The sequence below is a fragment of the Helicoverpa armigera genome, chromosome 30 (assembly GCF_030705265.1).
Source record: "Helicoverpa armigera isolate CAAS_96S chromosome 30, ASM3070526v1, whole genome shotgun sequence".
Lineage (NCBI taxonomy): Eukaryota > Metazoa > Arthropoda > Insecta > Lepidoptera > Noctuidae > Helicoverpa > Helicoverpa armigera.
This window is the reverse complement of record NC_087149.1, coordinates 5,318,867-5,336,203: the sequence shown is the minus strand read 5'-3', so window position 1 is coordinate 5,336,203 and position 17,337 is coordinate 5,318,867. Positions and strand designations below refer to the sequence as shown.

Here is a 17,337-nt window from a genome sequence, read left to right as displayed (position 1 = left end):
AAAAACAGGGGCAAGATTCCGCTATTTTACTTAAGCGACATACGATTCACATCCGACTGAGATCCAATCCCGACTCAATTACGATTGAAGCGTATTTGGCATTCCGCTATTTTATCTTTGTATCTTTTTTTGTCATTCAATAATGAATCATTTTGTCTGCAAATGATGTACGATTGCAATATGATTGTAAAGCAAACTACCGTATAGACCAAAATACCAATCGCAAACCAATCGAATGTCGTTGGAATACGATTGGTCTTATATTAGAAGCAGAATGCTCGATATGGTTAAAACTGCTATTGCGATCATATTGCGATTCAATTTTGACATTATTAACTTAGGAGAATCGGGCCCCAGTAGTCCACAATCCTTCTTGGCAATCGGCTTCGAAGAATCTCTCAAAAGGAAATAAATCTTTAAACATACGCGCTCTGGCGAGCAGTAGTGGTACTAACAAAACCACTATAAAGTCACTTTTATCTATAGTTCAATACAATTCCGATAGATGGCTCTGTCTTTAGTGAATGCATTTGAATCTCCACAGAGACTGGGACCCTTTCAAAAGAGGAAGGCGATTATCACACTGCCCCGCATGATGCAGCGTAGTGCGTGGATGCGTTTTTTTCCGTTGTATGGAAATATCTCCGTTTGTATGGAAAACACGCATACTCCAACACACTGAAAATGCATCCACGCGCGTTCATGCGGATCACGCACATACATGCGGAGAAACACGCACCCCCGCGCGTAGGTGCGGGGCGAGACGCAAGGTATGGCACACCGAATCCCGCATTGAAGCGCGTGATTTTGAATGGGCCAGACGTGTATATTTGAAAATGGAACTCGATGAGAGCCGCTGTGCGTGAATTTACAAAACGCACCTACGCGCATGAGTGCGTGAAAAACCCGCACGATGATGCAGATCTGCACTCCCGCAAGAACGCGCGTAGGTGCGTCGACACGCAAGATGCAGCGTGATGCGGGGCAGTGTGAAGATCACCTCCTTAATAATCTTCTGATAATCTATTTAATAAACTAATCTTCCCGCAAACGGGTAAAAAGTACCTAATATGTTGCTCTGATATATGACTACGTTACTTCGAAGTTTAATTTAATCAAAATACGTTTAGCCGTTTGCGTGTGAAGAAGTAACACAAGTACAAAGTATCACAATTTACTTACATAGGTACATATTTTTTGTGTGATTTGGAACAAGTTAATTTTGAAGATAATCATAAAAATACACAATCTAACAGGCACACCTAGCCCTTTCCTTTTCAATTGATTTATAAGAAGAACACTCAAGGAAAATAATGTATTTTAAAATTAACTAAGTAATGAAATAAACATATAAAACCGGCCAAGTGCGAGTCGGACTTGCACATGAAGGGTTCCGTACCGATTTATAAAACGGACAAAAAAATCACGTTTGTTGTATGGGGAGCCCCCGAAAAAAATTATTTAATTCTAGTTTTCAGTAGGTTTTCGGACAGAGAGCGAAAACAATAGTAGTAATAGGGTCTCGTTTTACTCTTTGGGTACGGAACCCTAAAAAATAAATATTTTTCCTTATTTTGAAATAAAACACAAATAAGAAAACGATTAGTCGTCCGTTTTCTGATTAGATATTTTTACCTACAAGCAAAGCAAAGCAGTTACAAAATGATCAAAAAGTGTACAGGAAAACATTTAGGATTCCGTGTATTAACTAATTACAACAACTATCGGTCCCAATCTGCTTCCATCATCAGTCTTTTTATCGTCCCACTGCTGGGCTGCGGCCTCCTCTCACACGGAGAAGGATTGAGCGTTAATCCGAACTGCGTGTGAAACCATACCCTACGAAGCTACCTACGTATTTTATTTTAAAAAATCGTAATGGGCTCAAAAAGTATTGAGCGATTAAAAAAATCTTTTAACATTAGAAAGCTACATTAACATAGGCTTTATAAAACGACAAGTGGAACATATGTACTTGACATCAACGACACAAGCCGTCAGTATGTACTTGACGGCGCCACCGTCGATGTGTCAACCGTCGATCTGTCAACGGTGGACCTTATATAAAGCGGCGCGCGCTCACGACTCGGGTCATTCGTTCGCCGACCGTTGCCGAGTGCACACCTCCCACAAATTCGTGATAAATAATTGTAGTGCAGTCATTGAAGCGAAAAATACGGTCTAACCTCCGAATTTTTTTACTGTGAACCGATTTGCATGAAATTTTGGAATTAGGTTCATCTTACCCTTAACTTTAAAAGTGAAAATGATTTGAACTCCGCCACCTCCCCTGGGGGTGGTTGCAACCCCCTCTTTGGGGTGAATATTTTTTTTGCAAAATAACCTCGGGTATCGATAGAAGACCTAATTTTAAGCAAAAATTGTCTTTAAAGTTTAAAAAAAAATCCAATATTTTTCAAGTTATTGGCAATTGAAAATTCGCAATTTTTTCGCGTTTTTCATCGGTTTTTTGCAAATATCTCCAAAAATATACGTTTTATCGAAAATGTATAAAGAACAAAATTGTAGCAGGTAAAACAACGAACAATTTGTTTTTTTATAAAGTGTTCTAAGTGCAATATTAAGCTAGATATTAAAGATCAAAGCCGTTTTTTATTTTGTCTGAAATTTAATCGACGTAGTTTATGCCATCTATCATTTTAGTAAGTTGATAAATTTACAAGTTTTATTATTTTCCGGTGACATATATACACATTACAATAGTTGTGACTCTTTATTATACTGCCTACTTTCACATTGCTTCAAATATTGACACTCCGAAGTTTTCAGTTACTAAGTAGAAAAAATTATGACAAGTTTTTGGACCGTAACTCCTTCAATTTTCATGCTATCACAATTTATAAAAAACCACTGTAAAAGTAATTAAGAGGGCTACAACATCCATCATTGCAATATATAGTAAAGAACTTTTTTCTAAAACGGTGAAGGGTTAAAGGGCTTCAGAGAGGCTGTGATTGCGCTGCCACGTGCTCTTTAAACAATCATATCTCCGTCAATTTTTGTTCGACAGAAAAAACAAACAAACCAAATTGTTTGTCACAAAAATACCTAATTTTTTTATCAGTACACTTTTATACGTATCTGTCGTAATTTTTGAGATATTATGAAAAACAAGTGGGTTTTTCTTTAATTTGAAATTTTGTTCTTTTCGTTAATCGTGACTTTTTTGAAAAATATCTGTCCTGAAGCAGCCAAACTGATACTATCTATCAAACTCTTCATAATAAAGGTAATCCTAGGTGGAATACGAGTAATTTTAATTTTGGTGGAAATGGCACTTATGAAACCCATTGCTTTAAAAGAAAAAATATAAGATGCTCCCCTTATTTGCAATACAGCTCACTTATTTTACGTGCAAAAGACTTTTAATAGTGCTCATCTTAAAGCTTATTTCAAGCACTACAAAACCCATTTGTATTAGAATGTATAAAATGCATCTGCTCGCCGCTACATGGCATTGACCACAACGATTAAATTTCAGAAAAAATAAAAAACGGCTTTGATCTTTAATATCTAGCTTAACACGTTCGCGTAAGCAACGTCTTACAACGTCGTATTGATATAAGTATGAAAAGGCCCAACGTCGTACGACGGCCTCTAGATTGTCATATTTATTTTGACGGACCATGTCAGACCTATGTGGTGGCGACAACGTTTATAGACGTCGGACGTGAAATAACGTTGCGCCACATAACACAGATTATAAGACTACGTATAACGGCGGGACGTCTTAAGACTTGGTTTAATTTTGTGTGCGAAAAAGGTGCGCCACAGTACCAACATTTAAAAATGAGATTGCTCACGCGAACGTGTTAATATTGCACTTAGGACATGTTATAAAAAAACAAATTGTTAGTTTTTTTACCTGCTACAATTTTGTTCTTTATACATTTTCGATAAAACGTATATTTTTGGAGATATTTGCAAAAAACCGATGAAAAACGTGAAAAAATTGCGAATTTTCAATTGCCAATAACTTTAAAAGTATTGGATTTTTTTTTAAACTGTAAAGACAACTTTTGCTTAAAATTAGGTCTTCTATCGATATCCGAGGTTATTTTGCAAAAAAAATATTCACCCCAAAAAAGGGGTGGCAACCACCCCCAGGGGGGGTGGCGGAGTTCAAATCATTTTCACTTTTAAAGTTAAGGGTAAGATGAACCTAATTCCAAAATTTCATACAAATCGGTTTACAGTAAAAAAAATCGTGGCAATAATGCTTCAATGACTGCACTATTGTTGTGACTAATACTGTGTTAATTGGAATAAACCAAGTGATTGTGTGAGAACCCCTTTGTTTTATTTAACGATGTCGGATCCTGACGCCGACATACTCATCTGCCTAGACTTTTCCTTATTATGTTCGTGTCAGTCTAAAGTCTCACTGAAATCAGCTGAGTACCAGTGTGCCATAAGGAGCAACTGCCTATCTCACCTCCGCAACCTAGTCACCCGGGTAACACGATACTCCTTTGCAAGACTGGTTGACACACTCCTGGCTTCTGACTACCCGTAACGACTGCCAAAGATGTTCAAATGACAGCCGGGACCAATTTAACGTGCCTTCCGAAACACGGAGGAACTCGTCAAGATAAGATGGTCACATATCGATGGAGCGACGTAGTGTAAAGAACCCAACGAGGTTATTCGACTCAATCTTGACCATAATTTAATTTTAAACTTACCTAAATCAACTTTAAGGACAGTCAGGATCTAAATGTGTGTTAGTCAACATTATTTATATCGAATAATCTTTTTAAAATGTTCAGAGTGTTCTTTCTTACCATATTAAGTGTGATGGTGTATTCTGATGGTAAGTTTTATATCTCTACTAATACCTATTATAAAATTGAAGAGTTTGTTTGTTTGGACGCGAACTGGTTTCTAAAATCTTTTGGAGTGATACATGTCAGTTGACGAGGAAGACTACAGGCTATTTTTTACCGGTGCGAAAAGTAGTTATGGTGGAATATTGGTGAAATCACGCAAAACTGCTTGTCCTTATTTTCTTACTAATATCATAATTGCGAAAGTAACTATACATATATGTCTGTCTGTCCAGATTTCACTCGAAAACTACAGAACCAAATTAAATGACAGCTGATAGAGACAGTCAAGAGCCTGAGAAAGAACATATTCTACATTTTACCCGGCTACAGGAAGTAGATAGTTTCACCAGAACGTGAGAGAAACCACGTCAAACAGCTAGTACACCATAATCTTATGTCACGGTTATATCTATAACTAGGACAAAATTAATTTGAATCGGTTCAACAAATAACATGCAAGCAATAATAATATGTTAGAAATTGTGTTACTATTTCAGATAATATAGAGTGTGAGATCAAGAAGACTGGAGAAAAAGGAATTTGTCTAAATTTTAACGAGTGTCGGACTGCTATAAGGGATCTACAGTTAAAGATACATCCACAGGTAATTAATTTTTATACTCTCACTCATCATCATCATCTCCCGAGCCTTTTCACAACTATGTTGGGGTCGGCTTCCAGTCTAACCGCATGCAACTGAGCACTTTTCGAATGTCAAAAACAAAAGACAGCCCCCAAAACGCCCACCCTTCACCACTTCCTATGTGTTTTTGCTGGGAAGAAGAAGTGGCGTAACAAGCTACGTAAATGACGACATACATATATTTACCCGTGCAACGGAGAGCACGTAAATGTCGGTCCTGCTTGTGATCTCTCTCCGGTGGTGTCAGAATGCCGTCCCATCGCGCTATGAGATTGAAGGAATAGTGAGTGCACCTGTGTCCGCGCAAATGCTTGTGCACTATAATATGTAATGCGCAGTTGGCTAATCTCCTTACATGAGAACAACCGCCGTAGCCGATAATCGGCTAGGAGGACAGCATCATCATCATGACAACATATTTTGTACATACTGTACTTTTTTTATTTCAGATTTGTTCTTTCAACGGAACATCGAAAATTCCTTCAATCTGCTGTTTGGGACGATCTTTAAGTTCACGATTTATTCCTGATGAGTGAGTAAATATGTATCTCCCGAGCCTTTTTCCCAACTATGTTGGGGTCGGCTTCCAGTCTAACCGGATTCAGTTGAGTGCCAGTGCTTTACAAGGAACAACTGCCTATCTGACCACCTGAACCTAGTTATCCGAGCAACTAAATACAGTCAAATTGCGGGCGTATGGGTGTTCATAATAAAAAACCTATAATTTGATCGATAAAGTTTTTCGAAATATAAGTCAAAGTTCTTTATTTCAGGCCTCTGGTTCCAGTAGAAAGAACTCGGAATGAAACTTGTGGCAAGATAAATTTTAGGAGGAGAGAGCCCACTGGGAAAATAGTTGGACAAAAAGCTTGGGAGAGTAAGTTATCCTATTTCATATTCAACATAAAAGCACCCTCTCGAGTGCTGTGTAAGGGCAGGCAAAGGGCTAGCTGTTTGATTTAGTGGCTATTTCAACTAGTTGGCTGTGGTATAATAATATCTATAATATCTACATATATTGTAGCTTCAGCCAGCTGCAGTTTCCTTCATATCCCGTGGGAACTAACTCCTTCACCTGTATGACTACAGCCCTCCTAGATAAAGCTTCTACCAGCGGTTCCACATATACCCCTTGAGAACTATTTCACGCATTTGGACATAAAGAAGCCTACATTCTTCCCTCGATAAATGATTTAAGCGTGATGGAGCAAACAAACTATCCAAAAGGTTTGGATAAATCTATACTAATATTATAAAACTGAAGAGTTTGTCTCAGGAACTTCTGGTCCTATTTGAAAAAATATTTCAGTGTTAGATAGCCCCTTTATCGAGGAAGGTTATAAGCTGCTTGTTATCTAAGTTCGTGCAGTTCCCACAGGATGCTGACAGAAGCTAGTGTTAACATAAAAATATATCTTTCTTTATACAGAATGCCTGGAATATCAGTCGAAGATCGAGCTTCCCTGCTACAAAGGAAGAACAGTATCTTCTCCCTACTGCGGTCAGCAGTTAGGGACTCAGAGAGCTGGTGGCATCAACGCCGATGAACATGAGTTTGGACATATGGTAAGACTTTGGACATCCGTACAGTTCTTGTAAGTTAAATTTTCACTCAGAAGTCTTCTTATCGAGTGAGCTGCAGGTTTAATCACCCAACAAGCCCTAGTGTCAGAGTTTTCTCAAATCCGCCTGACGGCCTCTGACGTGGAATTGTCACAACGACTGCTACTGAGTAGCATTTGGGGACGCCGGGTTTACGTGCCCTCCTACTCCTACAGGACAACTTCCAGATGCCGAGACATTTTAAAAATGTTCGCACGAATTTTGATACTGTATGTGTGCATGACAGTGCCGCATATCGGTAGCATCTCGCCTAGAGGCCTTATTTGTCCGTCTGGTTGGACTGTATTGTTAAAAATAGTAGATTTGAACAGTCTCCCATTACTGATACGCCAAATTACAGTTCTTCTTAATAATATGCTTTCAGGCTCTCCTGGGCTACGGGAAGAACTTCAGCGAGGCCACGTTTGGTTGCGGCGGCTCCCTCATCAGCGAGAGCTTCGTGCTCACGGCGGGACACTGCACAGCCACCAGGACACAGTAAGAATGTAGCTTCCGAAGACTTGACCTTCATTTGTCCCGAAATAGATTTAGCATCCATTTGCCTAGTATCTCTCTTGATCAAAATATAAGAGGATTTTTTCCCAAATTAGCTTTGGTCTGTGGTTTCATCTGCATCCTCAAGGAACTATTTACCGGACACGATAAAAAAGAGCCTATGCTATTCGGTTATATTAGCTACAAGCTTCGTGAATTTCATCAATATTTTTCAACCACTTGCTGTGAAAGGGTAACTAACATATAGGGCGACTAACTGTAAAACTTGTAAAAGCTGACTAGTTTTTTTTTTTTACTTGAAAATGCTAATTTCAGAAACTACTACTTGGATTTCAAAATCTTTTCTTTTGTTTATCAGATTGCCCACTGATCGATCAACGTATTAAACGTAAAGTATTTCACGGGCGGGACGTATGTAGGTCAAACCGCTGACAAAAGCTACCTAATCTATACTAATATTATAAAGAGGAAAACTTTGTTTGTTTGGTTGTAATGGATAAACTCAAAAACAACTGGACCGATTTTTTTTCTTTCACCATTAGAAAGCTATATTATCTGCGAGCAACATAGGCTATATTTTATCCCGGTGCGGGCAGTAGCTCCCACGTGACGCGGGTGAAACCGCGGGAAAACGGCCCGGACGGGAAAAGTCCCAAAAAAATAATGATTTTTCTGTTTCCAGACAAAACGTAACATTTGCTGTGTTTGGTGTACTTCAACGACAGGACGTACCAAAAGTATTGCCTGAAAATATTCGACAGTTCAAAAGGATTGTGAAACATCCTCATTTCAAACCACCTTCTGTATACCATGATATCGCTCTTCTGGAGTTGGATACACCGTAAGTATACTTCATAAGGACATCATCATCTCCCGAGCCTTTTCCCAACTGTGTTGGGGTCGGCTTCCAGTCTAACCGCATGTAGCTGAGTACCAGTGTTTACAATGGAGCGACTGCCTAATCTGAACTCCTCAACCCAGTTACCCATGCAACCCTTTACCCCTAGATAAGATTGGTGGTCAGACTTTCTCGCTTATGATTACTCTTAACGTCAGTCAAAGACATAAGATAAATAAATAGACGAAAGAATAATAACAGAGAGAAATATTGCATTACTTTATTGTCTTAACTGGCATCTATGTATAAGGAAACAGTTGAAATCCGATGGCATGATTCAATTTTGGGCGTGTTAATGCCGCCTATTCGACGCTAGATGGCGCTTAATCTACATGTAATGAATAAAAATGTTTTAATTTATATTTTTATTTTATTTGAATTGATTAGGTATCTACACTAATTTATGTAATAAAGATGAAACAATATTTTGTTTGTTTGTTTTTGGACTTCGAAACTATGTTGAACCGATTAAAAAAAAACTTTCACCGTTGATAAGCTCCTCTAGCTCCGAGTAAATAAGCCTTATATCCATTTCCTTTTCATCAGAATCCAGCTAAGCTACAAGGTGCGACCAGCGTGTCTCCACGTTGGCAATGACATCCATGATATCAGAGCATACGCCACGGGATGGGGGGCTCTGGGTCATAGGGGACCTAACGCTGATGTTCTTCAGAAAGTAAGTTTTACCTTTGCAGTTTACCTTGCCAATCTTTTAGTCGTCAGCCGCAAAAGTTTTTAAGGGTTATGTACCCAAAGGGTGAAAGGGAGCTCTATTGCTAAGACTTCGCTGTCCGTCTATTACCAGGTTGTTACTCATAAACTCTTCACAGATGAATAAAATATATTTGCTGTCACAATATAATAAAGAGTAGTACATTTTTGTTCGTCCAGTAATGGCTCCTAAACTACTGAACCGATTAAACAAAACATTTCACTCTTGGAAAGCTACACTCTTCCCAAGTAACATAAGCTATATTTTATACCGATAAGGGAAGAAGTTCCTCCAGAACGCTGATGAAACCGTGAGGAGTCACCAGCACTTAATACTGAAAATCTGCCTTTGATTTTTGGATACAGGTACCTCTTTGGAGGGTAAAGAACGAGGTTTGCAAGACCAAATATCCACATCACAGGGTGGCTATCAGAGGTTATGATAACACCACACAGATGTGCTATGGAGACGATGGTATACCACGAGATACTTGCAAGGTAAATAGCAAACTATCGTTGCTCTAGTAGTCGTACAGAGAATCTGATGTACCCAGAGTCTCTAATCTGATTTCTCTCTGGGGCTTAAGAACTTCAGCAAAGCAGCCCAGAGCCTAAAAGTTGATGATTGATACACCTGTGCATCGAAGAGCATGACCTCTCATCGTTCTTGTAGGATTGATATCGCCACCAGTGAGTCTACCATCTACCAGTGTTTTACATAAAGCAGGCAGAAGACAGGTTGTCATTTCTGGCTACTGACTATCCGTAATGACTGCCCGAGATACTCAAATTAAAGTCGTCAATCACTAATTTAACTTGCCTTCTGAAAAATGGAGGTGTTCATGACAAGTCGGTCACCATTTGCGGGCCGAACTCACCAAGCCTTGCTTAATCTTACGATCTATTGAGCCACGACCTCCTTAAACCGACTCCATCTAAGGAAATGGCTAGCCAAATGTTAATAATGCTCTTACATTCCAGGGTGACAGCGGAGGACCTCTTCAAATATCAAATGAAGATGTATATTGTACCTACCTGATAGTTGGAGTGACTTCTGTGGGGCTCAGCAATTGTGCGCAAGTCGGGTTCCCGGGTTTGTACACCCGGGTGGCTCATTATGTTCCGTGGATTGAAAGTGTGGTTTGGCCTTAGAAGATTCAAAATCATATTTTTTTTTATTTCAAACTAGCTGACCCCGCGAACTTCGTTTCATTTAAACCTTCCCTGGACCTCTACAAACATTATAAAACCAAAATAAGCCAAATCGGTCCAGCCATTCCGGAGTTTTAGTGAGACTAACGAACAGCAATTCATTTTTATATATAAGAAGATAGACCTATAAAAGCTCTTTCGAAACGTCAAACTAGTTGCACGGTTCCAAAGAGTTGGTCTCATGGAGAAGAACCGGCAAGAAACTCCATAGACACTGTAAAAAAAACAAATTATTTACAATAGTTTTCTAGCTACATATTCCTGAGAAAGTTGTACAATAAATTACATTTACGAAATAATTTAAATTAACGGAATATAATATAAAAAGTATGGCCCTATCTATGTGCTTGCTTCAAATTTTTGTACCAAAATTAGATTTGCCAAATAATAAAAATATTATAAGTGAACATATATATTGTTTCATTGCATTTAAATAGACATTCCTTATGTTATCCACATACTGCAGATTAAACAGTCGGCCGACAGTTGACCCGATGGTGGGCTTGAGTCCAATCAAAGTTTTCAGTCGGTCTGATATCGGCTAAATGTCTGCTCTTTGTAATGTGCGTACTACCATTCGTCATCATCATCTTCATACTGATTTATGAGCCCAAACAAACTGTAGGCTATATCTATATACATATAGGCTGTATATAACTATAGCTGATTAAAAGTTTGCAGTGTATGGCAGCTTTAAGCCTTTCTCGATAAGTATGTTTGCTAAATAATTATTCTATCTAACACTAAATAATTATTTTTCAAATCAAACCAGAAAACGTGCAAGCCACAGCAGACAAACAGCAGTAACTTAAAATGTCAGTGTAACTTATAATCGTACCGTATGTAAAAAGCCTAAAAGCATAATTCGACATTATCCGTAAAGAAATATTCAAGTACGTAATATATGTTCGTAACGGCATACAGACGCTTGTGTCAGATTTTAAATTCAAAATGGTTATGAAATCGGGATTTTTATTGATAGTGTTATTAATTCGTTTGTTTGTTGTTTTATCTGAAGCTCCTGAAGGTAAGTCTGCCTTATTTTATGGGTTTTTTTTTTAATATAGAATGAAATATTCACACGCTCATCCCGTAGTACTTCAGATATACGGACAGTATCGTCTTCCCATCTTTCGCAAACAAATCGCAATCAAGCTTGGCGTTCAAGAGTGCATTGAGCGCGAAAAGATATCAAATTCTCATTCAATTGTTAATTTGCTTAGAAATGCATAGTTTTTTTTAAATTTACATAAAATGATATCATCATCTGCTTAGCCTTTTTCATATTATTGGGGTCGGCTTCCAGTCTAACTGGGTGAAGCTGAGTACCAGTGTGCCACATGGAGCGACTGCCTATCTGACTGTGATAACTCAGATACCCGGGACGATAGCCGTTGCTAAGACTGGAAGTTTAAGGTCCTTAGTTAGATACGCCTTGCCAGAGTTAAAAATGACTTTATTTCACGTGATATCTGACATGAAATCGTAAAGAATGAGAAATTAAACGCATCAATGGATCTAACATTGCCAATTATGTTGAATGCAATGTTTTTCTTAGCAATGTTATTGTTTGATAAAGAAGGACTGATAGATTTCTAACAGCTGAGCGGATTTATTCGAGGTTGGACGGAATGAGACCATTTTCTTGATATAGTGGGATTTTAAGTGCCAGGAAAAGCACTATAACGTCACATAATTATTATGTATTTGAATGCCAGATCTTCATTTATTAAGTAACATCCACATGGATCGGTTGACACCGTGTCTGTAGATGAGTGATCATGTCGTAACGAGTTCCTCAGAGTATCAAAAGGCACACTAAATTGGTGGGTCCCGGCTGTCATTGAATATGTTGGGGTAGTCAGAAGACAAAAAGTCAGATAGTCAGTCTTTTCAAAATTTATCGGCCTTTGAGGAGTCAGCCGCTCTATATAGCACACAGCTCAACCCTGGTGCTCAGCTGCATCCAGTTAGACTGAAAGCCAACCACAACATAGTTAGAAAAAGACTAGGCAGACGATGATGATATTTTCCAACTGCACTGCAACAAGACTGGATGCCGATCCCATCTAATATTTTAGCAAATACAATTTTTTCTAATCTGCGACAAGACAGAGTGTATTATATATTGGTAAAGTCCTACTACAATAGAATTTGCTTTTATTTTCAGGCTCCTACTGTGGTATGCGAGATGGAACTGAGGGGGTCTGCGTCAGAATGTCCAGCTGCAAGGCTGAGGAGGATAAGCTCAAGAACTTCGTATTTCCGAAGGTATCCCTAAAACTAAGGTCCTTTTACCTATTTATAACTAGCGTTTTCCGCAATATCTTCCGCGTCCCGTGGGAACAACTGCCCGCACCGAGATAAAATATAGCCTTATTACTCGGGAAGAGTGTAGCTTTGCAACAGTGACATATTTTTTTCAAATCGGTTCTGTAGTTTTGGGGCATTTAGGGTAAAAATAAAAAAAAAAGGTTCCTCTTCATTATATTACTTTAACAGTTAGGTGAGGCTTGATCTATAACTTCATCGAGGTAATTTTTGATATCTTTGTTTAACTCTGGTAGTGTAAAAATAATAACTTAATTTTCTTTAATTCCAGTTTTGTTCGTACAACCTTCTGAAACCCACAGTATGCTGTTCAGACTGCTATTCATTGGAGTACAGGTGATCAAAGTTTTTTATCTTCATAAACATTAATCTTATATCTACATAGAATTTAATCTAAATTACCGATGATCTTCCTCGATAAATGGACTATGTAACAAATTATAAAAGATTTTTCAAATCGGTTCAGTAGTTCCTGAGACTAGTGCTTTAGAGGGAAAGCTGAAGAGTTTGTCTCTTCAGTTTTCTAATGAGTATAGATTAGTTAGCATAACATTATTTTGCCTAGATACTTTGATGGCGGTCTCTCGTTGCCCGTGTAACTGGGTTGAGGAGGTCAGATAGGCAGACGCATCTTGTGGCACACTGGTTCTCAGCTGCATCCATGAGATTGGAAGATTACCTTAACAAGGTTGATGGTGGACTCAAAGTCACTCAGAAAGTTGATGTGATAAACATTTTGTCATTTTACTTATTGATTTTATCATTTCTGTTTCATTGCAGTATTCGCAAAAGTCAGAAATACTCAGGCGATCAGTATGATAACGATGGTAAGTTCTTTTACCGGTTGAAGGGCGGGCGTTTTGGGGACTGTCTTTTGTTTTGACGTTTGTAAAGTGCTGATTTATTAGCCTAGAATAAACGATTTTGTAATTGACTTTTTAATCACTATCATCATTATTTAGTCATTTACTGACCAAATGTTCTGCGTTTTATCATACAGTCGCTGGAGGGGTAGACGCAAGGAGAACTGATTATCCTCACATGGTAAGATTTTATTAATTTATTATTTAGTTTTTATCATAATAACAAAAGTAACAGTCATAAAAATGAGGCCAGTATATCGTTCTACAATTCATAAATGCTATAAATAGATTTTTAACCAACGATGCACTCAGTATTGAACCTTGTGACATACCCCCTATTAAATGCTAAAAGGATAAGTCAATTCGTACACAAACAATGAAAGGAAAAAAAATACCGTTTATTATAGTTTTTTATTTGTTGCGTTCCTAATCATGTCACTAAAAGATTCAATTTATAAATCATAAGTTATGTGATTAACATAATCAAAGGCCTTCGAAAGATCGCAGATAAATTGATTTTCAACGTTCTATTTTGTGGGCAGTCGCTTCATGTAAAGCACTGGTATTCAGCTGACTCCGGTTAGACTGGAAGCCGACCCCAACATAGTTGGGAAAAGGCTCGGGTGATGATGATGATATTTTCTGGGCATTTTAAACATACTCATAGCTGATATTTTGTAACGTATCTTACCGTTCCAGGCGCTCTTAGGGTACGGAGAGACTCCAGAAACCGCCGAGTGGATGTGTGGCGGTTCAATTATCAGCGAAAGATATATTTTAACAGCTGCACATTGCATATCAAGTCCTACCGTGTAAGTATACTCACAGCTAGAGTTCCAGCACACTGAGCAAACACAAAATACATTGAAAATAAATACATTATACATTCTCGTATTAAACAACGAGAAAAAAATATAAATACATGCTGAAGAAATAAGAAATACATAAAAAGTACACATATACAAGACAACACACGACACAAACACACACACATATACACTTACATAACTCACACAGGCACACATGTACCTACACTAAAATGTTGTTAAGAATAATTATAATTTAGTAATAAGCTACTTTTAAACTCTCCAACTTCTTAAAGCCGTGCCTTATAGGGTTCATATTGTTTCTAAACTGTAAAATGTACCACCTGTATAACATGGAATGCTTGTAAAGAATTGAGTAGGTATAGACCAAACAGTCGGCCGACAGTTTGCCCGATGATTGCCATTTTTTTTTAAGAAAATCTGGATTCCAATCAAATTTTTCAGTCCTTCAGATACCGGTTAAATACCTGATCTTTGTAATATGTGCGTGCTACCATTCATCATCATACTAATTAATGAGCCCAAACGAACTATCGGCCGACTAAAAGTTCGTAGTATTGGTGGCGCGTATTGAAAAATAAAAAAAAGAAGGCTCTCAGGTTGACCTATAGGTATATGTATGGGTGTATGTTTGTGAGCGATTCTCTCAAGTTTGGATGAACCAATTTAAAGGTACATATTGTGTATATGTAGGTATACAATCGTTAATGCAGTATTTTTTTCAAGTTTTAAAAATGTTGTTTTTCCTTTCCAGTGGTAAAATAACGTTTGCAGCATTAGGCATATTGAAACGAACCGACGATTTTCATATGTGGCAAATATATGATATCATTGAGATCATACCGTATCCTCAGTATAATCCACCTTCGAAATACCACGACATTGCCTTACTGCACACTGGGAGAAGGTAAGTCTGATTAAACAGATGAAGATCGAAACAAAGGAAGTAGTATCTATAGCAAGAAATACTTCAACCAACATTTTTTTTTGCCGTTTCATATGTAGATAATTGCACGAAATCAACTCGCACCTTTTTTTCAAAGATCTTTGGCATTAACTACTGCATGTGATGAGGTCACTGCTGAACTTTAAGACGCATTAAATATCAATATATTCAATCGCGAAAATAATGCTTCTAAGTGGACTTACCTAAATACTGAGTTATCAACTTCTCAATGCTTTTCTTCATTCAGCATTTTCCCAACTACATCGGTTTGAACTTGCAGTTTAGTCAGATGCAACGGAGTATCAGTGTACCACATGGAGCGACTGCCTATTTGACGTCCTCAACCTGATACCCTTTAGTAAGACTGGTCTAGGTAGTAGTGATCTAGTTTCTGATTATCGTCTACGGTCGTGACAAGATGGTCACCCATCCACAGACCGACCGGGCCAAGCATCGATGTACGGCTGTTGTTTACCAAGGGTTCCTTAACCTTACATGTAATTCAAATGTTTTCAGGATAAGATTTAATAAAGAAGTAGCAGCAGCCTGTCTAAATAGGAATAACGATATGCCTCAACGCGCTATCGTTACTGGATGGGGCTCCCTGGGCCACAATAGGCATATAGCAGACAATTTACAAGTTGTAAGTATAGATTATCATCAGCCTTTTTACTGACCCAATGCTGGACTGTGGCCTCTTCTCACAGATATGGAATTACCATGCTTGCTCAAGGATTTCAGACTTGAAAGAAATCTTGAAATCACATACCTCTATTTATGTCAAGATTTGGTGATGTTTAATGATTTGAAGACGGTTGCCTTTAAGTTAACATAGGTGTCCAAGATATACTTAAAAACTGCATACTAATTTAGAAAAATTGCACTGGTGCCTACTTGCCTGACCTAGAACCCACTTTTTTACTTATCTTCATAACATAACACGTTTCTCTTAGGTGCAAGTTGACCACTTTCCCGATGCACAATGCTCGAGAGACTATCCGGTGCACAGACTACTGAAGCGAGGTTATGACAGAAACACTCAGGCATGCTACGGAGATAGACGGAAGGTTGCTGATACTTGTGAGGTAAGGAATGGAAAATCACTTTCTTTTAAGGCCCAAGTTTACCAACAGCATATACGTCAGTTTACATGACTGGAATTTTCAAAGTACACACTTGTTATCGGCAAACTATTGCTATATTGAAGTCAACATCCAGCCTAATCAGATGCCGCTGAGTTTGAGTAGAGAGACTATCACCAGGGTGCAGACGGAGTGACTGCCGATCTGACCTCCATAACGTAGTTGCTTGATCACTCCCCATTGGGGAGACTGTTTGTTAGATTTTCTTCTGACTGATAAAGACTGACAAAAATATATTGGCTCCGGAAGTAAGGAAGACGACAATCGACATATTATACTTAAATGCTAATGTGAGTTTAGTTGTTTCCTTAACTTTTCTTATACACCTCAACCTATTGAGAATTTTTTTTTCAAGGATAAAGGTAGTACCTTGGAGGTGATGACAGAATACAGTAGGCCAGTTAACGATTGCGGTAGATCTTATATGTCTCCTATATTTTCAGGGCGACAGTGGTGGACCCCTTCAGACAGGAGTCTATAATGATCACTGCAAGTTCTTGATAGCTGGTATCACGTCTTATGGAAAAGCTTGCGGTTTCGCCGGCAACGCTGGCATATATACCAGGGTCTCTCATTATATGCCTTGGATTGAGAGCATCACTGGCAGGCTGCTTTGAGGAAATTATATTTGAAATATTCTTATCTGATGTTTTCTTTTTACCTTGCCTTTTCCCGACATTTACGTAGGTAAGGTTGCGGAATCGTGCGAAAGAGTAACCCTACACAAAGAACACCAGAAGGAACATGGCGGATTTAAGTCAGAAAGTGTCTTACACTCCCTCACGTTGCACCAACA

General features: G+C 38.3%; 2 protein-coding genes across 2 annotated transcripts; both read left to right on the top strand.

Moving 5' to 3' along the window:
• The first annotated feature begins 4,818 nt into the window (after positions 1-4,818).
• On the top strand, positions 4,819-10,372 carry LOC126056220 (venom protease-like). The gene is made up of 10 exons (XM_064042839.1): positions 4,819-4,834; positions 5,348-5,454; positions 5,943-6,025; positions 6,267-6,370; positions 6,923-7,059; positions 7,481-7,593; positions 8,294-8,452; positions 9,056-9,185; positions 9,587-9,718; positions 10,202-10,372. Exons 1-10 carry the CDS (start codon positions 4,819-4,821, stop codon positions 10,370-10,372), a joined length of 1,152 nt encoding a protein of 383 aa, XP_063898909.1.
• Positions 10,373-13,768: 3,396 nt separating this feature from the next.
• Positions 13,769-17,200, top strand: LOC110374961 (serine protease snake). The gene is made up of 6 exons (XM_064043087.1): positions 13,769-13,807; positions 14,326-14,438; positions 15,208-15,360; positions 15,916-16,042; positions 16,353-16,484; positions 16,985-17,200. Exons 1-6 carry the CDS (start codon positions 13,805-13,807, stop codon positions 17,156-17,158), a joined length of 702 nt encoding a protein of 233 aa, XP_063899157.1. The 5' UTR covers positions 13,769-13,804; the 3' UTR covers positions 17,159-17,200.
• Positions 17,201-17,337: the final 137 nt, after the last annotated feature.